This window comes from Labrus bergylta, chromosome 3 (genome assembly GCF_963930695.1).
Source record: "Labrus bergylta chromosome 3, fLabBer1.1, whole genome shotgun sequence".
NCBI classification, from domain to species: Eukaryota; Metazoa; Chordata; class Actinopteri; order Labriformes; family Labridae; genus Labrus; species Labrus bergylta.
The window spans coordinates 29,024,232-29,049,625 of NC_089197.1; the positions used below are offsets into that span (position 1 = coordinate 29,024,232).

The window sequence follows — 25,394 nt, forward strand, 5'->3', positions numbered from 1 at the left end:
CTATAGGTTATCCTTAACACGTTATGTTAATATTACAGACAATAGTAAACAGTTGCTTGTTAATTAAACAGCAATTGTATGCCATTAGTCTTGTCATAGCCTTAACCTGATTTTTCTAAACTCAATACTTTTCTATATGAACTTATTCAAACGAGCTAATCCATGCAAGACTTTTATACAATCCCCTCAATGGTGAGAAGCACATCTGTACAATATCATTTCTAAAGGGTTAGGTAGGTGACAGACTTTGGCCCCAAAATGTAAATAACCATGTTGCATGAAAACACTGTTCCCCCCTTGTTTGCATGAAGATTAAGCTTCAGTGGAAATTTCAGACAACTTTCACAAGCGAGCCTTGCACACTATTTTGTCTAGTCCTGAAAGTGTAAAATCAATAGTTTAGACAAAAAATATGGATAACAAACCAGATAAATATAACTAAATAAATAAAAACATGCAAGTGCGATGTGTCAGTGCACAGCTGTGATGTGAGGGTAATGTGTTGCAGAAGAGACAGAATGGAGGCTCATAAAACAGCTGTTTTCATTGTTTTTAACAGGAGGAATACGATATACATAAGGAGAGAGTTGTTTTTTAACAACAAAAAACGTATCCTATAACAAAATGTAAAAACAAAGAGAAAACATTTCATCAAAATAATTATAAACTGCCTTTCATCAGCTCGATAACAGAGGTACACAGTAATACACACAAAAATCATCCATCCATTTGTAATGTTCTGTTAAAAACCAATGAATATGAATCTTAACTGAAGAAGTTAATGACAACAGCAGTTAAAATAAACATAAAGGTAAATTAATGAAACAACATAAACATATAACGATGACTGATATGATGGTAAAAAAAGATGAAAACATTACTGGTGTATTATGTCAATAATAAAGCAAAGCATAACAAAAGCAAATGAACAAATGCATCCTTTTTTTACCATGCTAGACATCTGTCATGTGATAAATAATTAAAACTATCCAGAAGATTAAATAAATGGTTATCTGTGTGAAAGTCATCTGAACCAGCCAGATGAAATGTGCAAATGAAACAAGAATCAATCTGCAATTCCTCACATCCCGGGAAGAAAAACCCCTCACATCTCAAAGTGATTTTCAGGTTTTTGTGACTGAGGACAAATCCTGAGAGAAAAAGAAAACGTTTTAACAAACTCAAACCGTATTAAATGCATAGTTAAGACACCTGACTCTCCTCTTCAAGAGTTTTTTTCTTTACATACTGACAATAAAGACCCTTATGAGATATGTGTTTTTTCGAGGGCATTTTTGTGGAATCTGCAACAACCCTGAATAAAAAGAAAATAATTAAAAGGACACCAAGCATTGCAATGTGTTCAAATGAAATAAAAAAAGATGGATGACAAGGCATAAAAGTGACCCCAATAAGAGTTGACATTTGCTAAGAAACAGTTTTCGAAATAAGAATCAAAGCACTGGTATGAGAATAAAGTGTCTTAAGGCGAAACCTCAAACTCAAAGGTGTGCAGAAATGAACTCTTTAAGATGACACGTTAACTGAATGACTCCTTAAGAAGACCGGCTGTGGAAAAAGATGATGCAAAGAATCGCTAAGAAAAAATCACAGGCAGGTAGATCTGGACAGTGCTTCAAATGACCCCATCAACCTCAAGGTTTGCATTGACAGTACACTGAACAGTTGTTTTCAACATCAATCATGCAATTCAATTTTTTTTTTTTTGCTGCTGAAGTTAGTCCTTATCCAGCCAGAGCAGCATAAGACATGATTATTCTTTTTTCTGGCTATCAGTGCAAACTTATGTTCCCTGGCATCCGGTTTGGGATTGGGGTCATTTTTTGCTTCTGATCAAATCGAGTAAAGCCTGTAGCACATAAATGTTAAGAAAATCATACCTGTCTTATGTGCAACATGATAGACATTCTTCTGACAACAGCTATATACAGAGGTGCACTGTGTTCATGTACATGTTGCATATGCTACACAAAGCTGGGGTGGAAGGTACACAAGAAGTACAGCTGTGCTTCTCATGTAGAGCTCTTTAGCAACTGCTCGATGTTAATGCAATGCACGACATCAGATAGCAGTTGTTAAGATAAAAACATGTTATTTTACCCCATTGGACAAGTTTGATTTGTCTGTTGTCCATTAGCCCAGTTTGGTGAATACCAAAATAACCCTTTCAATTTTGTATTTCTGGCAATATAAAAATGCCCCACAGATAAAAACAAAGTCATATTTAACAATAAACTCCAAACATTCATTAAACGCTTGATTAAGACATAGAGATTTCATTCCAAGTAGACCACTGAATGGTTTGTTCATTTAAAAATGTCATTTGTGAATTGAAAAAGTCAACAATAAAAGCAACACAAGTGGTTGCAGCAGGCTGTAAAATGCCCTTTGGGCCACTTCCCATTTGTGCAGTATATGTGTGGAGCAATCACGCCCAGTTAACAAACTATACAATAGATACCATTTTCACAACTCCAGGTTGCAGCTGATCATACCTTTTTATTATTTTTAACTCAGGGAGCTGAGTTTATGAATCCAGTGTGAGGCAGTTACATTTTGTATCCAGCCATGGTTATCTACCAATGACTTTAGACTAAAGTATCACCAGCTCATGGTGAACGTGTTTGCAGCTATTTCAGTATGACATTGTAGTTGTATTCAGGATTTCTAAACCTAGCTTAAAAATGTATAACCTATATTAAAGGGGCTGCAGTTCAGTTATTCTTTTATTTTTAGGTCACCTCTATTCTCCAGTTATTCTCTCTCCCTCCGTTCTGCTTTCCCTTTCTGACCTGTGTTCTTCAGTCTCATCTGACCGACAACTTTAAGTCTTAACCCTACAACCAAACATTAAATATGCAGGCGAAGGCCTAAAATGCCATCTGATCCTATATTATTGTTCAGTCAATTAGGCAGCATAATAGCCACCTGCTCCGCAGTATGCCAGGGACTGCAGCAGCTGCCCGGCAGCAGCTGCCTGGCAGAATTACCTCGGAAAAAAGTGTCCCAGGAAGTGCCTGAACAAGCAGCCCAAAACTGCCACAGTGATGACACATTGCTGCTGCTATGACCCGGGGGTGAACCAATGCTGGATGTGAGCTATCCCCCGCTGTAGCTGGCCCATGTAAAAGTCTGCATTTCTAGAAAAGTCCTGACAGACTGAGGAATGGGCATCGCCCAGAGCACAGTAGAGGGCTGTGCCACCTACACTGATCACCACGGTTACCATACAAAGCAGGAAGAGAAGCAGGCAGGAGTCCCCACCGCCAACATCTGCAAGGAAAGAGAGACAGTAAGAGAGGAGCAGGGGGTTGGAAGAACATCAGAGAGCAGATTAATAATAAAGAACAGAGAATTTAATATTTTCTAAATAGAAAAAATACACATGAATCTCTAAATGAAAAAAAAACACACCATGCTCATAGCCGTCATCAGGGACTTTGAAGCGGACCCGTCTTTTAGCAGGGGCTTGGTCAGGCATTGCCTCTGAGGTAGCAGACACACTCATGTTGTCCACATAAGCCTTCCTCTTCTTTAATATGGAGACCAGGCCAGATGCAGGAGACATCTGAGAAGCAGATGAGCGCATAAAGAACATGTAAATTATTTCCATTTGATCCAAATAAGTTGTATCTGTTCATTTTCACACACTGATACTGAAAACATTGTGTTTGAGGAAGAACTTGTCTTTGCCTGTCTCTACAACAGGTGCATCCAATCAGCCATGTCAACCAGCAGGTGTCAGCATATCACACTAGTATTACTGAAACACTCAATCAACGCTCCTTCCCACTGATACACAGTCAGTCACATTTCCTTCAGAGAGAACTAATTCATATCAAACCTTAAATGATCATCCCAATCTCAATGCACAAACACTGAAAAGTAATTTATGACTGAAAATGAAATTTGGTCAAGAGCAGAAAGACTATCAAGGCCAGGCAGAGTAACTTACTTAGAAACTATACTTAGAAATACTCTACTTATCACTGCATCATGTCAAAACATGTCAAAGATCTAGCAGGATTAATCTGATCACTGACAGTTTTGCCCAATGTTATGTCATCTGAAGGGTGTGTACCTTACAAATGTTTGAATTGGAAGCAGATTATAGTGTGAGAAAAAAGAAAAATGGGCAATAACTCTTGTTCTGGTACTGCTTTTGCTTCAAGGCTGCAATATATTTAGAAATGCATATCTATGAAGTCTGTCTCACTATTGACACACAGCCTGCTGGGAAAAAACAGAGTGGTCCAGTAAGATACGTTTCAGTTCCACAGCTTGAGTAGACTACAGAGACTAAAGCAACCACAGCTTTATCAAAATCTCCCTGGTTGCTCTTCATCCTGTAAGTTATCAAAACCAGGCCATTTCTCTGCTCCCTCCGTCACTGCTCTCTGCTCTAAGCAGCCACTTGTTTTTCATTTGCGTGTGCCCCAGTTTCTTTCTTTCACACACAAAGAATTCTAAAAAAGTCAGTAACCAGTGGACACAGATTTAAAACCACATTAAAGTATCAGAAATCATTTCCTTAGAATAACTCTACGGTGTTACCGCAACAAGCAGAAAAGTGCACGACTCACTAACAATATTTTCTGTTCTCTTGATTTCTTCTATACGTCTGTCTCTCTCAATATAGAGTTTAATTTCTTTGTGGCTTCAGTATCAGAAAAACAAGTCCATTGTCTGGGGATGTCAGGAAAGGTGAGGTAATACCATTAGGGCGGCTCAACAGAACACCAAGCTGTCCGTAATATAACAGCTTAGACGGGCTGATACAGACAGACTGGGGCCTGAAACGGTCAATAAGTCATCAATCTGAAGTATGCATTTATAATATGCATTTACGGATCTACTAGTGTCATTCTGCAGAGATTTAGAGGGAGAAAGAAAAATTCTAATCATGGTAGGTTATATGCAGATCTGTGCAAATTGTTTTTATACTACAAACAAGCACAAAAGCAAGAAGTCACTCCTCCTTATTCCTCTTTTAACAGCACATGTGTAACTCTTGTTTTTTAAGATTACAGGTCAAAACAGACACACTGACATATAATTAGTGTCTTGCCTATTTTCTCCACGTGCCTCCATTTAACAACAAAGAGAATGCAGTAGCATGACATGTTCAGTCAGACACAACAATGCAGTGAATATTATAGCTACACTTTAAATCCACAGATAGAGGGAACCTGGGACCAGGATAGATATATCTATAAGCAGACATAGAGTACAGTGGCTTTAGTCTTTGTAGCTCTGGTTGTAGATTCGACTCCTGATCCTGGTGTATGTCACTGCCCCTCCACAAATTTCCTATCTCTATACCCCCTGTGAAATAAAGTCCAAAAGCTCAACACAAAATAATTATCTTACATTCTTGAAAAGTTATGAGATTTTGAGCTACAGGTGCTCAAAGAGCTGCAGAGAGAAGTTTTAGTGCTCCGGGAAAAAGACTGGTGAGTGCTTTTCTCTACATGGTAATGTGCTGTCTATCATTTACTCCACAAGGGAACAATTCAAACGGCACTATATGGACACAAACTCTTACTCATCCACAGAAAAGCAATAACAATGTACAAACCTCCTCTACTGTGATGAGTTTAGCCATGTCGTCCAGTACGGCAGCTTCTCTGATCATGTCAATTTGCTCTACTTCGTACTCCTCCTCTTCCTCCTCTTCCTCCATGCTCTCCTCAGTCTGCTCCTGCTGCCTCATATGAGCCTCTTGAGGCAGAAGGGCCTGATGTTTCAGGTGGGTTTCAGCTCTCTCCTGCAGCGATAATGGAATACAGTAATAAATGTATCGACATTGGCTATATGGAGACACTAATCCATTTTGTTGCTCTACAATCTAATGGACTGCTATAACATAGAGGAGATTGAGGCTGTTGAATTTGCAGCCTAAAACATCCACTGATGAGTGGGTTGTTCCCAAGAAGAAAAATCTGTAATAGAGGAAGCGATACCTTTCATATTTCTAGTAAAAGCAAGAATGGTTTGCCGAGCAAAACAGAGGAAGTGAGAGGTTTGAATAGCTTACTTTGAATTATAAACCTAAAGAAACTCATCAACACAGGAAAACAACCATGATACTGGTCCTGGTCCTAGTGACACAGTTTAACTGACAAGTTCTTTAAAGAAGTCTAGTACAGATTAAAAACAAAGCAGACAATCTAGGACCTCAGCTTAATTGTCAGACTCTGAAATATTTAAAAAATGATTGTCCTCTTTTTACTTTGATTTGTTTTTAAGTCATATTTAGTAAAATATCGTCAAAGCCAACGTACCTGGGTCTCATCATGTACCTTTTCCTCATCTCTGTCTTCCTGGTGCAGATGTTGTACCTCCACCTCTGCCCCACTGATCAGAGTCTCTACTGGTAGAGCCTTCTGACATAAAGGAGAGTCTCTTTCTTTCTGCTTCTCTTCCTCTTCGTCCTCTCCCTCATCTTCCATCTCTAGAGCTTCGGCTGCCTCCTCCACGTCACTCTCCTCTTCTTCCCTTTTTGCCTCCTTTTCCTGTGCAAGACCTAAATCTCCTCCCTGCAGCTCTGCGGGCTTGGACTGATCCATTTCTCCAGTCAGAGAGGGGTGCAGTTCATTTACTATTCCTGATGTGGTGCATGCTACCCCTTGTTCTTGATCTCTTCTCTCTGTGTTGCTGCAGTCCCTCCCCCGTGATTCCCTGTCTGGGTCTTCCCTGCCCTTTTCTGACATCTCAGGGGAATTGTGCCCGTCGGACGAATTAATGAAGGGTATGACTGGACAGCTGCTCTGAGAATGGGAGGAGTCTTCTGCTCTCTGCTCCATCCCTCTGTCACTCTGATGGGCTGGATAAAAAAGGGAAACAGACAGTAGAGAGAAAAGGGCAGTAGGGGAGGAATAAGGTAGAAAGAGAGGGAAATAGTGAAGGGACACAGAGAAAAAAACAAACAGTTAAATGCTTTAACCAAAAAAAATAAAAACAGCTCCTGATGGAGTCAACTTCCCAGCAAGAGAAGCCATGAGTTCATGTGAGCTTGACTTTCTGACTAATGTCAACAGGATCATAATAAATGCTCAAAAGGGACATTGTTGCACTATAAGAAGGGAAAGCTGCAATAAAATACAAACTACTGGTCCTACACAGAAAGGCTTGTTTTTCTTTACAACAATGTGGCAGTAATGGAGCATACAAAAACAATGGGAGGTACTTGCATTGACATTTTGTAACCAGCATTCTTTTTTTCTTTTTGTAATTTAGTCACAAAAACTAGGTGCCTATGGACTCACCAGTTTTTAACCATGTTGCATAGCAAATGTCTTCTTTAATACAATCAGTAAACATAGAGAACGCATTTTCTAACAGTGCAAAAACAGTAGATAGAAGCTAGTGGTTAACAAGGCAAAACAAAAATGTGGAGTAAATGCGTACAATTAAATTTCATGCAATGATCAGAGAATATAAAAGCAAGACAACTGACTACAAAGTCCTTAATGTAAATAAGAAAAGCCTCAGTAGTTAACAACAGGCAAGGACACAAGGTTCCTGGATTGAATAAATTCAGTGTTTCCCCTAGGTTTACAGCGTTGGGGGGGTTGGGGACAAGCCAACATGCCGACACAGCGACACGACGACACGACGACACAAACACTTGAAGGAATCTTGGTGTTCATGTGTTACTTTTAATGACAGCTGTCCTTTTCTATCAGAAAGGTATCCTTAAATGACTTCTTTCCCTGATTTCCGACTCTATCCACTATCCTATCTCTAATATAAAGGCACAAAAAGCCCAAAAATAAATATATATATATATATATATATCTATATATATATATACATTTTTTTTTTTATACTTGACCTTCGGGGGGGGGGGGGGGGGGGGGGGGGGGCGCCCCCCTAATATAATGGTAGGGGAAACACTGAAAGTCATCCAGTCTATCACACACTTCTCTGTGTGAACGCGTTTACAGGTGAGTGTACGTATACAGGTTCAATTCAACGAAAGATCTTGTTCGTTTCAACCGTTGTACTTCTTTTTTTAAACACTGTTTTACATGTTCATTACATGTTTTTTTTAATGGTATGCTTCCCGTTTAGTTGGTTGTATAAGTGATTTGTTGTAAATGGCTACAGAAGCAAAATAAAAACCAACATTCACTCACTCACACTAAATACACTTAGGGCCCACATACACTAGGCAAAGTTGTCATGAACCGTGCTTAAGCACGATTGCCAGTGTCAGTGTGCCCTAACTCTATCACACAGTCACTTACTTGAAGTACATGGAGGCAGGGCACCACCTTCTTCAATTGTGGTCCTCAATAAATCCTGAGATGCACACTGTAAAAACACACACACACACACTTAAATAACAAATATTCACTTGAACACACCACACCTGTGTGTACATGCAAAATGCACTTTACAAAGGTGTACATAATGGACACTTAAAAGGTGTATCATGTTAGATTTAAGTGGTCACTTTCACATTTAAGCTGCCTTATCTCACAGTATGTTAGTGTGTTTTCTCTGGCTCAGAAACAGACAAGGAAAAATGGAGGAATGACTTACCACAGCATCTTCAGCACATGGTCTATGAACAGAAGAGAGAGAGACAGCGTGAGATGGTGCGAGTATTGCAGGTCTGTTCTTGGTTTTAGTAAACGAAGATGTTAAAGATGGAGGGTGACCCTTCTTTACTCTCCCAAACTAATTTTAGCCCAAGCACATTTCTCTGACTATCACATTGTGTGTCTGTGGGCGCATTTGTGTGTGTGTGTGTGTGTGTGTGTGTGTGTGTGTGTGTGTGTGTGTGTGTGTGTGTGTGTGTGTGTGTGTGTGTGTGTGTGTGTGTGTGTGTGTGTGTGTAAGTTGCGTGAAGTGAAACCCTAGTAGTGTGAGGGCTCAAATGTCTAAAAGTGCAGCATTAGCAGCAGCAATGGGACCATATGTTGAAACTATCAGTGCAGTCTTCAAGCCACACACAGATAAACCAGCTCAGTCATACAAACTTAGACACACACTTCACCTGTTCTGGAGATAAATGTATGTGTGTGTGTGTGTGTGTGTGTGTGTGTGTGTGTGTGTGTGTGTGTGTGTGTGTTTGGTACTAAAAGGTGTGTGTCTGGCAGGTGTAGTGCACTGAGGACTTCTTATTAAATATTGAGAAATGCCAAAGTGGGCTTCACCTTTGTTACACTTGGATGAGCACAACCAATAACAGTCACACACTACTCACCACACAACACACAAACACGTACAACACACACACAAACATCCACACAAGATCCTTCAAAGAAGCCCAGAAGAACATACATTGTACCTTTGCAGTCAAATAATTATTGATTTGTAAAATTATAATTTTCTGGAATACTGTAAAATCTTTAAAATAGTTCACCAACCATTACCTTCCTTACCGTAGGGTTTGCATTTCTGAGACTATAAAAGCAAAAACACATCATACTATTCACTTACTAACCCTAACCCTTGAAAATTGCATGTAGACTCACCGACTGTGTGTCTGGCAGATGTTTTTAAGAGTGTCCAGATGTCTGGTTGCCAGGTTTGAGGAAGTCCTTTTACATTGACTCTCTATGAGAGATGGAGAGACACACAGAGACACAAACATTTAATATAACAAACATTAAATATATAACCTGTTTTTTTTTTTTTTTATCATGTGATAACTGAAACTACATTTAATACATATTATTGTGATCTAATGGACCATAGTCATTCTGGGGAAGGGTTTTTATGTCTTACAGCTGTGCATGTCAGCACATACAATGACAAGAATAACATCCAGAAATATTTGAAGAGATCTGATCAGACAGAACAAGTTCTGCATGTTGCATTTCCAAAGAAGGTGCACTACTTTTGTTCAAGCCTAACATTCAAAAAATCCCCTGCTGTTATCCCTAATGTGATTGTGCATGAAAAAACACTGATTCATAAAATAAATCTAGTAATAGAGACAGGCCAAGTAGTTTTACAGAGGTCCAATCAAAGTGTATCAATAATAAAATAACACAATGTGTGTTTACGTGTGCATCTGATGTTTGTGTGCATGTGTTACCCCACTGCTCCTGTAGTGCATTCAGGTTCTCCAGTACCCTCTGGTGATAGAGCTTCTCTAACTGGATGCACCATAACGCCCGCTGGTCTGAATATTGCAGGTTAAGGAACACATACATGATGCAAAACAGCGCTGCAGGATACCATTTGCTTTAAAACTGCATCAATTCTGCTCCTGAACTGTTACAACATACAGAAGTAAAGGGGGAAACAAAAAAGTAAGACGGAGGAAATTGGAGTAAAAAGCGAAACAGAGAGAGAAGACGAGGAGGAAGCAGAGTCAGGCCAACAGAGCGCTCTGGGATAAAATGTCTCATGTTTATGGATATGAGCAGCAAAAACACAATCCTTCTTCGACATGACTCAATGCCTTCTCTCCTCTCTCTTTGTCCTTAAATTACTATAGACATGCATGCATAACATAGAAAGGCTAGCTCTCCCTTCTCTTTGACATTTCTCACTCCCACTGCAACTCATTTTTATGTAACCGATGTCAAATGTCATCATCGTCACTCTCCTGACTCCTATCTCTCATCTGACAAAAACATTGTTTTGGCAACATACTGCGGATTCATTTACTGTCATGTCAGATTGGAGTTTTAATCTGGACATCTATCTCCTCTCTTTCCTTTTGTCTTTATGAGTCATGAGTCTCTGATCAACTACTGTGCTTTCCCTCTCTCTGTTTCACCAGGTGTGATCATCCCTCTTCTTCTCCTTATCCATTTATGTCTCTCGTCCCCTTCAAAAGGTCTATTTCTGCACTTTTCGTCTATGACACTTCTCTCCCTTTCTTGCTCAACTTTCAATCACACTAAAACCAGTGAGGCATTAAGTGAGCCACTGCAGCTCAGTGATAGAGTCGGCCGTCTCTCAACCAGAAGGTCAAGGATTCGATCCACAGGTCCTGCAGTCACATGTCCAAGTGCCTTTGGGCACTAAACCCCAAATTACAGCCAGCAATGTGCAAATTACAGCCAGCAATGTGCAGGTGTAGGTCTAGAGGACTATACAAGTCCATTCATCATTTACAAATCATTCCGTATTGTAAGGCTCTGAGTATAATGTGTGCAAAAATACTGATTTAAAACATAGATCAAGTAGTAAAAACATATTTTAAAAACAACGATACCTGGTTGGACAAATAGGCAGGCCCACAACAAGGTAGGTGCAACAGAGAGATAAGTTGCCCCCCACACACACACACACACACACACACCAGCTCACACACACACAATAAAGATACAGTCTTCCTGAAGGACAAAGGCCTCAGCAATCTGCAGAGAGAGAGAGAGAGAGAGAGAGAGAGAGAGAGACTTTATAACTTAATAAATTGCATGCTTTTAAAACTTTTATACAATGCTTTTATCACATCTGGTTGTGTCACAAAAACTTTGAAGGAAACTGGGAAGACATTTCCTGACTATATGACAGATCACTTGAACAAAATTGAGATCTGTCAGGAGTGAAGATGAAATACACAACCACATAAGACATAGAAAAGCTTTACAGACATGTTACTGTACTGCCACAGCTGCAATGACTTCTACAATCATTAACTATGACAGGCACACAATATAATCTAATCTCAGACACATATTAAAATAGACCAGCTAATACCCTTACATTACAACAAAAGACTAAAAGAGAGAGTGAAAAGAAAGACAGAAAATTGAGAGACTGTGGTAGACACTCTACCTCTCTCCTCAGTGAGTGTCGCTTTCATGCTGCTCAGCTGATCACAGAACAAGAGGAGTGAGTGTGTGTGAGAGGCAGAGAGAGAGAGAGGGAGAGAGAGGGAACACAGATAGACGAAAGCAAGAGAAAGGAGGAGGGCACAAAAGGCTCTCGAATTTCTAATCAAGGTAGGGGTGGTGACGACTGAAGGACCTCTAAAGGCAGCCACACGGACTTAGCTCAGATAAGAAGTAAAAGTATTTTTTTCAGTACTTACACATCAGATAAACACAAATTGAAGAACAGAGTTAAATTAATTTTAAAAAAACAGCCAGGATTTAGGATTTAAAAAAATGTGAAATCCAATGACTCAAATATTAATTTATGTTCTTTTCTATCTTTCCATTTAATGTACCATTATTTCACATAATACACTTTTAAAGTCAAAGTAATAAAAAAAAGACATCTTTAAGTTTGATGATTCAAATTTTTCCATTCTTTGAATTTTCTCAGCATGTTTGTTGCTCTGCCAACAATTCATCCTTATGCTAATGGTTTGGCGTCTGAAGCGGTGTTCATTTGAGTTCACGCTTCCTGTTACTTCTTTTGCTTTCCTAAATCCCGTTTGCACGTAATATGTTACTTAGTTCTTATCTTAATCTTTCTTGGATTAGAAGCCAGCACTGTACATGTTAAGTAACTGTATGAGTCATACATTTATCTGACACATTTTACATTTTTACAGGGGTCTTCAAATAGAAATAGTAACACTCCCATTCATTTCAATTTTAACGCTGCTGTTTCTGACATGTGGGCATCCAATCTATGGGAAAATAGACCACCAATTTTCAAGTAAGTCAATTCATGTCCCTCTGAAACAGAGCAGCACTATGCACAACTATATTCAAAGAGTTGTTCCAATATCAATAGCAGCCTTAGAAATGCATTTGAAAAAACCTAAATCCATCATGAATTGATGAGTATGGTAGTGCATCTAAAATTAGAAATAATCTATTCTTCACCGCTCTAAAACAAACAGCCAGACAGCAAGTAGTGCTGAATGACACACAGAGACAGATCAGATCTATGCTGCCACCATGGCAGGAACCACCCACAACTAGAGTTTATAGCTGCAAACAGCATGATGACAGCAAATAACTACAGCCCCAGCAGGAGTTAATGAAAGCTAAGATATCTCTAGGTGCTTTGTTTCTTTAACGTAAAGATTCCTTCAGTGTTCACTGTTCACACGGTTTGTACTGGGAAGTGTATTATTCATGTTCTTCTTTACTGGAAAAACAAATGTCCCTGGGCATTTTAAAATAAAGCAGCATAAAGCATTAAAAATCTGTCTCTCTGAGTAAGTGACATTTATAAAAAAATCATTCCATATGAATTCTTGTTTCCTTCAGATTTTAAATTGAGTTTCTCATGACTGTGAGAACGTGATATTGAAAGTCTTATTGCATTAATTCTCTATATATTTTTAGATCAGTACTCATTAACGGTCAATTTGCAAATGCAGTAGGTGGGTAGTGGAAATCAGTAGTGGGAAGAAAAGAAGGGGTTTGGAAGATCACTAGTGTTGATGTGCGTGCTGTGCAAGAGAAATGCATAAAATATTTTAGATCTTAATCTCTCACTTTAATCTACATTCCATCAACAACTGGAAATATGAGCAAAGGGGGTTTAGATTAACCAGTTAGACACCTGTGTATTTTTTGATGTGGGGGTGTTCCTGACAGAAGCAGTCTCATTTCGTCTGGAGGTGGGTTTTAAAACACTTTTAGGTCAGTCAAAGAGTAGAAAAAGTTCATGCGAGTACAATATGTATCATATTCTCAGTCTCCCCTTGCTCACTCACACACCTGTTGCCCTTGAAGTAAGCATAGCTCAGGTGTGCCTGGTGCAAGTATTAGTTAATCAAACTGACAGAAATATTCACACTCCCCATAAAACACATGTCCAGTCATGCAAGACTGTGTGTGCAAGTTAAAAAAACAGAAGGTAGGAGAGTGCATGTTTTTTCATTTAAGTGCACGTGGCTTATGACCTCTCTTCTGTGCATGTCTGCATTTGTCTGTACAGACCCAGCAGACGCCCGTGCCTCAAGGTACAAAGTGCCATTCCCGATTATGGGGTTGAGTGGATAACAGTGATTGAATAACAAGTGGAAGAGCAGCAGCTTAGACAGCAAGACTAACTTAAAGAAACCATTAAAGAGAAGGAGTATCTGTTCAAATAAGCAGCTGACAGTGTTGGTAGTAGTAACACAAAGCTCACAGTATGACACACATGCTAGAGTAAGACAGATGGGTTACCTGGTGCAGGTACTGTGGAAGTTGAGGGTTATCTCCCCTTTTTGCGAGCTGCTCCAGACTCTCCAACAAAGTAGGGCTTGGTCCTGTGGCGCAGGTGGGGACTGAGAAACAAGTGGGCAATGGAGTGGAGGTAAAAATGTTTTCCCAATTTAAAGTGAAAGGTCCTGTGGTGGAGGTTGATTCTGTACAAGGAGCCATAAGCCCTGTAGTAAATGCAATAGGGCTGGTTGCTGCACTCACAGGGGTGGAAGCTACAGAAACTCGGGGCTCATGGTTGAAGACAGGCTTTGTGGATGAGGAAAGATAATCTGTAGAGGTATTAGTAGTTTTTCCTGTGGTACATGAAGGTCCTGGTGGGCTGTCAGGCCTGATGTCTGAGGTCTTGTTTTGTGTGTTTGAATCTAAAGGCCCTGTGCTGACGACAGGTGCCAGTGTAACAGTCTCTGTATGAGATGGAAAAGATTCAGTGTTTGAGTTGTTAGAGTCCACTTTGACATCATCCTGGCTCAGTTCCACTTGAGTGATGGGACATGCTTTTTCTGGACTGACCACTGGGATGACAGGGGATGTAGGCTCGGGACTGGTCCCAGGGCTAAAAGGATATTGAGTTTCCATGAGACTGCCTAAAGAAGCAAACAGGAAGAGAGAGGAGGGAAGGAGAGTGAATGAATAGATCACAGAGGATGAGCGGAAACAGGACAGCTGTAAAAACTCCTAAGAGCACAGGTGACTGGAAGAGTTTGACACTGTACAAATACATTACATACATTAAAACAAGTATAAAGTCAGCTGCCCGTTCACTAGAAAGGTGTTTTGTCTAACAAACACAGTTAGATGCGCAAGTAAATTTATGTGTCTCTCTAATCTTAGTGTTAAAAGATCTAGTCTCTACTCCATTTATTCTCTTAATGTCCTTTATCCTGATCGCTTTCTCTCTATCTAAAAGCATTCTTACACCTTCTTTTTCTGATTTCACTGAACTATTCAATCCTTCAATTATATGATCGGTATGACATCATCACCCCCAGACACTCTGACCTTAATCCAAAATGCTGACCACTTAAAAACACACACAGGGCTTTACAACAATGAGTGAGCCAGATCTTGATCAGAGTATTGGCATTCACTCCACTGTGTCCTCTTGAACCATCATAAGAAGTAAAAGGTCAAACTCAGTGACACAAACCAGAGCAATAGTTCATCTGAAAACCAGAGACTCTGAATGATATTCAATTAACAGTTTTGTCTCTAATAACACCAAAATATTTTCCTGACTGACTTAACAAACATCAACTGTTTGATGATTAGATTTTTTTTGTTTGAAACTAGAACTTAAGTAGATTTGCATATTCATTTAGTATTTTAGCAACACTCCCAAGGATCTAAATCTTGCTTTAGTGTTTTCTTCTCTATCCTACCTTAGATATTATCTCAAAGCTGCATTAATTGTTACATTAACATGGACAAAGGGATAAACTGCAGGTAATATGAAAGGAGTGTCTCACAGTGACAACCAAAGAAAATGAATAGGTAGCATTTTAGCCTCTTTTGGGTGATTAATTTAATTCTACGATCAGCAAAAATATTTGTACAGTTCATAAGTAATTGATCATTACTCATAATTAGAAGCCTTGTTACTAGGGGAACAGCAAGAAGCTTTTTTTAATCTGTTTCTAACATACCATTGCTACCCCTCAGGAGTCGAAACAGCAGACTAAGTGAGTGGCCAGTATGTGACAAATGTTGAGTGATCAAAAATGTTCTACAAAGTTGCAGTAGATTAAATAAAAAAATGGAGCCAAATGGAGAATAAAAGTCAGGGTGTATTTGATCTGATTTCCTCTTTTATGTGCGTAAGTTCCCTACCTGTTTCTGAATAGGATGAATCAGTCATGGGCGTGCTGGGAGACTGGCAGCGAATGAGACAGCTCGATCCCTCTGATTCCTCCTCTTCCTCGTCTTCCTTCATGACCTCATCCATGTCTTCCTCATCATCCTCCTCTCTGTGTCTTTCTGTGGATCCCTCCTTTCCACTGCTGCTGAGAGCGTCATCCCTGATGAGCCTGCACCCTCCTGCGTCCTCATTTTGTGAAGGAGAGAGACTCTGAGTGTGTGTGTTTTTCTCGTTGAGGTTTCGAGTTTGGGCAGTGAGAGCTTGAGGGTTAGGGAGATTATCACAGAGGTCAACCCCGCCCCCCTGGATGTGGGACATTACTCTGCCCTCCCTCTCAAACTGGCCTGGAAAGATCATAAAGGATTGGCTGAAATTACTATCAAATTCACAGAATAAGACAGACAAGGAATTTCTATATAGTATAAATGTCACTCAGGTGGCTTTGTCTTCACATTTTCAAGTCAGCTGCAACTGTAGTAAAAGTAACAAAACAAGCCTGTCTTATTCTCAACAGCTCTGAGTTGATGTTAAAGTCACATGCAACCTATTTGGATGCATATTTAAATTTAGCATTTTGCTGTTCTAAAATAAGTTGGACTTATATTTAGTGTTTTACTTTGGTGAAATGTAAACACTCACCACCATGATCCATCGGGCACAGCCCCTCACAACGTTTGACCTTTAAGCCTGAAGGTCAGAGCACTCTGTTAGAGAAGACCTTCTTTAAGCCTGCAGAGATCAGGAGAAAGAGACTTAAGACAGGCAAATGTCAAGGACAGAAAGTAGGAGAAAGGCAAATAAAGCCCGACTCAACTCTCTGACTGCAAGAGTGAGAAAGTGAGAACTACAAAACAAGTATAACATCATTCCTGAGTCATCAAACAAACCCTAAGGCTTAACGAGATTCTTTAAAAACCTTTACAGTGCAACATTTTTACATTTTGTTCAGTAGATGAAAACGCAGATGAAAATAATGTATTTCTCTAATGATTGAATTCAATGGGTATCAACGAACACATTCATTAATTATGACAACAAACATGACAATATATAATACCAAAAAATCAACAAAACAACAAACTCTGCACAAGTTCTAAACTTGACGAATCAAATCACATAGAAATCCTTACTAACTTAACTCTGACTTCACACTGAAGAAGACAAATGTTTTTGCCCAATCAGAAGCAAATTTACTCTCCTGACACTTATGCATATGTTACAATCATTGAGCTACGAACCCACAAGAATGAACCTCTTCTGGAAATTTGAATGTCAAATTATCAGGATCAAGGATCACATTTTTAACAAACTTCTTATAGAAACCAAGAATAGATGTGAAAAAGCACCTACAAAAAGCAGTGAAAAGAATCTAAGATGGGAGACAATAAGTACACAGAGCCACATGAGAGAATGACAATAAAACATTTACAAGTTGCCTTTGAGGCTTTAACTCAGTGTGGAAGGATTTATGATTAAGACGTAACAGAGACACTTTACAATGATAACCAAGAGTAGAAAAAAATAATATATGAAGGAACTTCAAGGAAGACAGGAGGCAAGCCAATAAATCATCTATTTTCTCCCCCTGTTTCTTATACTTCAGTTTAGTGTAAGACAAAAAACTAATCAACCCTTCTCTTACAAAGTTTGAAAACATTAACGTCTCAAAGACAGGATTGATTGCAGTGCTAGATTGCATTAGATTGTGCAGGTAAACAAACTGGTAAATCAATGTACAATGCACAATCAGATTTGAGACAGTGCATGTGATGCATAAATAGTCGATTTACAGTTGACTAAGCAACACTCTAAAACACAAACGCTGATGGACACAAACACTCACTTTGAGTTGTTTTGTCCCTACTGGTCCTTCCAACCAATCTTTGGACTCGACTTTAACTTACAGTGTTTACAAATGCAGTCTACATTAAAGCCTGTGAGACATCAACTATCATTAGTCACTGACTGTAAAGCGTGTGAGGTATTTAAAGAAATATTGACCATGTAGAACAAAGTCAAAAGTAACACTAGTGTTAAACTTTTAATGAAATGCATTTTTCATAACAAAGGAAGTACCCTCAACAGAAGTTCATAAAAGCATCTTATGTAAAGTGCTTCACACTAACTCATATAAATCTGCTCCTAAATCATTGCTTGTTAAGGATTATCTGCTGCATATACCGTATAACCACTTCATTAACATACACTCCTATTTCACTACTGTTGGTTACTTTTACTCCAAAACCTTCACAATCAAACAAATCCAGGCTAATGAAGGCCTGCCTCAAAGGAATAAGGCTGTCCTGGTTTCCTGCAGACCTAAGCTAATTGTTCTTCCTGTAACCCTGTATTTACCTGAGTAAACCTCAACCCAAAGATAGAAAAGAAAAAACAAAGGCTGGAGTGCCAACATGTAGTGCATCTTTGATTCTGTATATCCACATTCTTGTTGACACTTACGTAATGTATTTTATTACATACAAGAGTTAAACAGAAATAGCAGGGGATTTAAGTCATCGGACAAAGCTGCATTTTTGTGTCTAAAGAGATGTCCCCTCTGGATATGTGTCCTATCCCAATGGAAAGCTGGGTGATGTTTTCAACACATTAACATGACAGTCTAATGTCTAATTACTCCCAGCTCTGAAAGTCCATCTGGAAGATCAAACCGTCTCAGCCCAATAACAAACAACTGTGACATTAAGGCTTATGCCACATTGACCTCGACATTAAAAACAGGTGTCATTGTACCTGTCATAAGTCTCTCTTGCATCTATCTAAAGTGTCTTTTAATGTCCCTCTCCCACAGAGGCATCCATCCTGTCCTCTCTTTTGTCTGTGCCCTGCTCCCCAGGAGACCATGAATAATACAGGGCAGAAGAAGGGACAAACGGAGAGGAAGGACAAACACAAAGGTGGCAGAAACTGACCCCGTGAAAGGACTAGAGAAGAGACAGGTAACAGGAACACACCTTAAACACTTCATTCAAAGAGGTGGGGCATTACTGTTAGACCTGCATCACAGCAGTGTTGATTAAAACAGATAGCTAATGATAAATGATTTCATGACCCTGAGTGACAGAAGGGCTCATAACGACTCATTTCTTCCTTATCATAACTCAAACTGGTTATTGTAACTAAAGGTAAAGTGTAGCTATGCGGCTAAAACACATAGTATTAGCTTGGTCGCTATCGTTACGGTCTAAGCACAATATTGTTAGATTCCAGTTGTTTCATTAATCGGTACAAAACGTCCAAGGAGAGCTAATATAACTCCTGACTAGCTAGGTTAGCCATTAGCAACACTAGACAGGACTAACTAGTTAGCGTTAAGGTGAATGCAGGTTGCACTTGCTAGCTAAAGTGAGCTAGCCCAGTGTAGTAAACATCTGGCCGTCACACCGATGAGAAAGCTTATAAACATGTAAATGCAGAGCCTTAACACGCTGCATTACAAAATATAAGGCCCTGAAATTATTAGACCATAACTACTGTGACTAAAACGGTGAAGTAGTACTTACGGCTGTAAGGTTTGTATGAACAGTAAGAGTCCGGGCATCAGACAGTCAGCTGGGGATGTTGTGAAGACTGGAGGTGTTACAGTCACACAGTCAGGGGTCGTTGTTGCTATCGCTGTCATCAGGCCTCGACTGTCCGCTGCTGCTGCGAGCTGTCGCCCTCTTCTGTCTGTGCACTGTCATTACATCTAATATGAGGGACAAAAAAATGACTAAAGTATAAATAAATAAGTGTTGGGAGAAATGCATACAATAATGTATAAATAAAATAATTAAATAAATGCATCAATAAATATATAAATGCTGAAAACAAGACATCAATGAATAAATAATAAATACACTTTGTTAATAAAAAAGGCTATTTATATATTTTTACATGTATTTATTCATTTATTATATGAGGGACAAAAAATGACTAAAGTATAAATAAATAAATACATTCATAAATAAATAAATGTTGGGAGAAATGCATAAAATAATGTATAAATAAATAAATAATTAAATAAATGCAATAAATACACTTTGTTCATGAAAAAGCTATTTATATATATATATTTATTAGCATATTTCTACAGTTATATGTGTATCAATGCATACATTTCCACATTAATTGAGTTATTCATTTATTTCCGTATTTTTACATTTACACATCTATTTATTTCTGTTTCCAGGTCGTAAGAGGAAAAGTATATATGTAAATTTGCTTCTGTCTGTTTTTCAAAATTGACCAATCCTACTTCAGTAATGTTAGGACGGCCCACTTAATTTACATATTTACTTTTCCTTGTACAACATGGACACAGAAATACATAAATAAATATATGAATATATTTATTTATATATGAATTTTTACATGAATTGTTGCATTTATTTATATATATATATATATTTATTGATGCATTTATTTGATTATTTATAATTATTGTATGCATTTCTCCCAACATTTATTTATTTATACTTCAGTCATTTTTTGTCCCTCATATCTAAAACCCCTAACTCCAATAATAGTAGTGCAAACTATTTTACCTGAAGTTTCGTGTCCCTTGTGTAAACCTTTTTTGTTAATGAGCTACCAGCATAATCAGTAGTTTACAGTTCTTTAAGGATCAGTGTTAAAGCCACTGCCACAAAGCAGTGGTTTGCAAGCAAGCTCTAATCTAATACGCAGTCTTAAGAGAGTATACAACCACATCTTCTAAAAGGTCTATCCAGTCAATTATTTATTAAGTATCATTTTGAAGGTGTGTTAATGCTTTACATGTTTGACCTTCCTGCCATAAGAGTACTCTGTCCAGAAACTAAAAGAATAACAGACTGTAAAAATCCTAATCATTTACTGAATGCAATCAGGGACGAACAATGAAGTCAGGCCAAAACACCCAGTCATCTAGTAACAGTGCTGGTTTGAACGCGTGATAAAACGTATCATTATTTTGATTTAATTGCAATTAAAATTCATATCAGACACAAAACTTACACAGAAAACAGATAAACTAATATAAACAAGTCAAGCTTTATAAAAAAAAATAACAGGCATAAAAATGTCCCGTCTCCTTGCACTGCTGTAGGTTGGGAAAATTGCACAATACATTATACATACAGCATTGTCTTCAGTAAATCTGCTTCCAGATCAATCAATTAGAAAAGACAAAAAATAGAAAAGTATGTGCAACCTTTTAATTAATTGGGATATCACTGTAATGGCCATGTACGTCCACAAAGCTTTTTAAGCCCTCTCAGGCGTGCTGCAAACATAACATTATGCTCTTAACATAACACATCATAAGAATTTTATCCTGCAACTTTTCTTTCATCCACAAGTTGCAGAAAACCGTCCGACTTTCTCATTGTCTCATGTGCCAACTCAGGGTCATCAATCTCCAGGATAGTAACAAGCAGATGTAATTCCTCCATTTTTTTGTCCGTACAGTAAGACACTTTCATTTTCTTCATTTCAGAATGTTACCAAAGTATCTATGTAGTCATGTGTTTCTGCAATTGTATTCTCTCCAGTGAGTCCTCATTTCATAACAAATATTATAATACAATTGTTATTTATATTATCATTAAATAATGTATTTTTTGGTTTTATTTCATTTCCTAAAAAAACTATACAAATGACCTTAATGTATTTTATCCCCAGCCTTCCCTCTGTGTGTTCTCCAGAATCTCTTCATAGAGCCAGCTCTGTGTGAACTCCTGACTCTTGTCCATTAGCTGGAACAGTTGACGATACTCCTCTGGATATACATGGCCTGTCAGGATGTCCTCCGGCAGGCCCATCTCTGACAACAGCTTACTACCACTATCTGGTGACCAGAGACTGAAAACAAAGAAAGATAGGTGTGTTAACTTGTACAGAAGGGCTGTGCAGATTCACTGATCTCACAACTTAAATACGATTATCCTGTCAACGATTCAATATCACGATGCATTAAGGTGGCTTGCATCCTTAATTTTCTGTTTGTCTCCACATTGCTTCTTTCTTTTTTTTTTTTTTTTAAATCAATGAAGACAAGCAGTCAGATAAATATGAACTCCCATTTTTTTCTTATTTAGGAAGTGCTTTAGAAATCAATGTCAGCATAAATAGCTTTACATTATAAACCAAAATAAATAAATTCCATGGGTCCAGCTATGGCTTGAAAATCTACAAGCAGTATGCAATAACTGATTACGTTCTGTCACCGCATCGATGCAGTACAGTCCACATCCAAACACTTTTCATTTCAACCCCTCTGTTGAAGGATCTATAATACTACTACAGTCCTGATACATTTGGTGAATCTTCAATCCTTTAAGTAAGAACGCGTCCTTAATGAATCATTACTTACTTGAGTCTGTCAATGAGCTTGACCTTTCTTTTTGCCAGACATTGTTTGACCATCATGAGCAGGGTTGAAGCATTGGAAGGAGTGAGGCCTGCAGAAAAGAGATCAGCCCGGGGACGCAGACGCACCAGGCACAGGTGGTCGTTGGGAAGCTGAGGTGAAAGAGAAGATGATGACGAGAGTAAAGGTTACCTTTAATAGATGATATAAATAACTTGTACTGTAATGGAGTCCCTCTCTCTCTTACCATGCCCTTAGGGCCCGATACACTCTGTCGTGAAGACGTAACAAATGACTCCCAGGGCTCCTGCACAGACAGAGATTGGGAGGTTGACAGTATGAAGGCTCGGTCTAGCAAATATACCCACATTATTTTCATTTTTATTTTGTGTATGTACCAGGCTTTTGCATCATAAAACACAGTTACATGTTTTTAACTTAAACAGGTTTTCCTGTTATTTCCGCAAGCTGTTTAAATGTCACCATTCTTAGTTGTAACACAATTGCATTATCAGAAATATATCTCTGTCACCCTGCCTCATTCTGTACCTTGTGCAGCAGTTCAATATCACAGGCCATCTGCCAGAGGACAGTGAAGGCTCTGTAGTGCATCATTTCTCCGGGGCGCGCCACCAGTTTCTGAAAAGAGTAGTAATCACATTCTCCATTCAGGGAACATCACCACATCTGAACTGACAGGTTCTAACACCAGGTGATACATTGACTGATCTTTAATTCTACAAATAGATATTAAAATGAAATCTTCTTCTCTTACCAGGTACTCCTTCTCACTTATGAAGAGGTTGAGCTCTATTCGTCCGTATCTGTAGACAGATAGCCGTTCAAACAGAGCGTAAACCATCTTCAGGAGCAAGCCACGCTCATTACGCTGGGGCAGCATTCCCACCACCTTCACAGGGACGTCTAAGAAGACACACATCAAGAAGTTACCAAAAACATCTATCAACTTCAAACAGGAAGGTACACTGAACAGTTCAATGTTTATTCAGTTCAGGTGTGTTCAAGTGTGAAGCAACAAAACAACTGTTTCTGTGTCATTGTATTTATTACAAACAGTTATTCACACTTTTTTAGATATGAAATTAGCATCATAGCAGTGTATTAATTTGGATGTATTTGTCTTTTTCTCACCATCAGTCCAGCTGGTTTCTGATATACCCAGATCTGTGAATAGTTTGTCGGTGAACATTGCAGGGGGTTTAACGTTTCCATTGCCAATAGGGTCTAGTTTAAAGTAGTCACAGTGAACCACTTCCAGCTGACCATCAAGATGACTCTCCAGCTCCTACAACGTGATAGAATTATTCATTATTACAAGAACTACACAAGGGGAGAAGAACCTTTGATATTTGAAGGGGGGTTAGATGGTTTAGGGCTGATAATTGGTTTATCTCGACATAAGGACACAAAAAATTGTTTGATGCTTAGAGATGTTTGAGTTACCTGAAGATCTTGCAAGAAGAACTTATCCCCTTCAAGAGCCACGACTCTCTGAGCCCCAGCATTAAGCAGTGACTTAGTCAACACCCCAGGGCCTAAAAACACAGACACAAAGACCAACATGTTATTGTTGTTTGGCAGGAATAATGCACTGTGAGCAAACATGTTATTATAAATACATATCCAATTGTTTTGCTATTGCTCCCCAGGCAAAACTGTTTTGTTTGCATCGAGTTGCATTTAAGTTAAACACCAAACACCAGAGAGGGGAGGTGGACTCACTTTGACTTTGTACAAATACATACCTGGGTTACATTCAAAGATCACAGTGTTCGCATCCTCAGGTTCCAAGTGCTGGGCTACCAGTTTAGCTAGGTCAGGGTCTACGAGGAAACGTCTCATGGTTTTACAGGCTTGAGCACGCTGAACGTTTTCCTCGACCTCACCAAGGTCAAGGAAGTCATATCTGCACAAAGGTCTGCACTGGCCCTGGTGAAAGACGGAAAAATGAACAGAGATTACATACGAACACCAACAAACATTAAAAAAGCTCACAGCATTTGTACGAGACAGTTATCCATTTAGAATGTCTATAATGGTGTCAATTTCCTCCTCACACAAAGTGGGTCAAGATGCCAGGAAAAAAAAAACTTGAGAACACTTATTGGCTTAAAAGTAAAGAAGTTAAAAATGTCAAGTTTTGAGAATTGCAAAAAATCACCAAGCTGAGGAGGAATCCAACAAAGCTAAAAAAAAAAAAAAAAAAGAAGTTCCTACCTGTAAAGCTACCGCAGACAGGTTCCTGTGTGTGAAGGCTGAGGAAGGTGATGTCCTCTCTGCAAGAGGCTGTTGGGAGCATGACCCAAGTGAGGGCCGACCAGGACCAGAGGAGAGAGAGTCCAAGCTATAGGCCCGTCTATGAAGCACAGAAGCTCCCAGGACACAACCACCAGAGAGGGGGGACAACACTGCCTTGTGCAAACAGGATCTACTTCTGAGGGTCTGGCAGCAAGCAGAGCGCCTCAGCAGCTCCACTACCCTACACATCTGGTACGACATGGTGAACCAGGGGAGCCCTAAAATAAAGACAAAGAGCAAAGGAGGGAGGGGGGTTATAAAGGGGACCCCTTAAGAGGTCAATGCCTACGAGGAACGGAGAGGAAGGGAGCAAGGACACATGATAGATATTAAAGTGACATTAATCTACACATAAACACGAATTATTATTGTTGGATAACTTGCTTGTGTTGATGCATCGCAGAATATGATGCACGAACTCGCCAAAGCGGCATACCAGAATATTACATGCAATCCGTAACATCACGCGTGTTAGCCGTCTGGCTATCCGTATGCTAACATAACCCACGACTCAAATGTTACATTTATGTCATTTATTCTGCAGAGACACAAACATACCTTGCTGCAGAATATCCTATATATCGAAATGGATTGGCATCGTTGATTTAAATGTGGCTCTTATCTATCGGTTCGGTGGTATAACTCCATGACATTGAGCACCCGCAGGTTGTTTTCGCAACTCTCGTGGTGTCAGGCGCGTGTGAGTGTCGTCATCTTCAGGCGACCACTGAAGGACCAATCAGAGACTCGACGAAGTTGT

At 39.1% G+C, this 25,394-nt stretch overlaps 2 protein-coding genes across 2 annotated transcripts; both read right to left on the minus strand.

Annotated features, from left to right (window-relative positions):
- Positions 1-536: 536 nt before the first annotated feature.
- cnsta (consortin, connexin sorting protein a) lies at positions 537-19,627 on the minus strand. The gene is made up of 13 exons (XM_020649782.3): positions 19,488-19,627; positions 16,606-16,695; positions 15,939-16,310; positions 14,073-14,695; positions 11,321-11,351; positions 10,076-10,162; positions 9,510-9,591; positions 8,572-8,593; positions 8,274-8,340; positions 6,306-6,847; positions 5,600-5,788; positions 3,436-3,589; positions 537-3,294 (listed from the first exon to the last, which is right to left on the minus strand). The coding sequence occupies exons 2-13, from the start codon at positions 16,616-16,618 to the stop codon at positions 3,086-3,088; spliced, it is 2,391 nt and encodes a 796-aa protein (XP_020505438.1). The 5' UTR covers positions 16,619-16,695; positions 19,488-19,627; the 3' UTR covers positions 537-3,085.
- A 1,280-nt stretch (positions 19,628-20,907) lies between these two features.
- On the minus strand, positions 20,908-25,341 carry tfb2m (transcription factor B2, mitochondrial). Its single transcript, XM_020642466.3, has 10 exons — positions 25,193-25,341; positions 24,554-24,852; positions 24,082-24,265; positions 23,780-23,871; positions 23,468-23,621; positions 23,091-23,239; positions 22,865-22,954; positions 22,563-22,622; positions 22,319-22,467; positions 20,908-21,807 (listed from the first exon to the last, which is right to left on the minus strand). Exons 2-10 carry the CDS (start codon positions 24,833-24,835, stop codon positions 21,618-21,620), a joined length of 1,350 nt encoding a protein of 449 aa, XP_020498122.2. The 5' UTR covers positions 24,836-24,852; positions 25,193-25,341; the 3' UTR covers positions 20,908-21,617.
- Positions 25,342-25,394: the final 53 nt, after the last annotated feature.

Excerpts from the sequence above, each read along its gene's own strand:
- cnsta (XM_020649782.3), bottom strand. Across the intron at positions 8,594-9,509 it reads ATCTGCCAGACACACAGTCG|ACCATGTGCTGAAGATGCTG; the intron begins GTGAGTCTACAT and ends TTCTGTTCATAG. Across the intron at positions 6,848-8,273 it reads CCTGCCTCCATGTACTTCAA|CCCATCAGAGTGACAGAGGG; the intron begins GTAAGTGACTGT and ends TTTTTTATCCAG.
- tfb2m (XM_020642466.3), bottom strand. The coding sequence starts at position 24,835 with ATGTCGTACCAGATGTGTAGGGTAGTGGAGCTGCTGAGGCGCTCTGCT. Across the intron at positions 22,468-22,562 it reads TATCGGGCCCTAAGGGCATG|CTTCCCAACGACCACCTGTG; the intron begins GTAAGAGAGAGA and ends CTTTCACCTCAG. Across the intron at positions 21,808-22,318 it reads AAGCTCATTGACAGACTCAA|TCTCTGGTCACCAGATAGTG; the intron begins GTAAGTAATGAT and ends CTTTGTTTTCAG.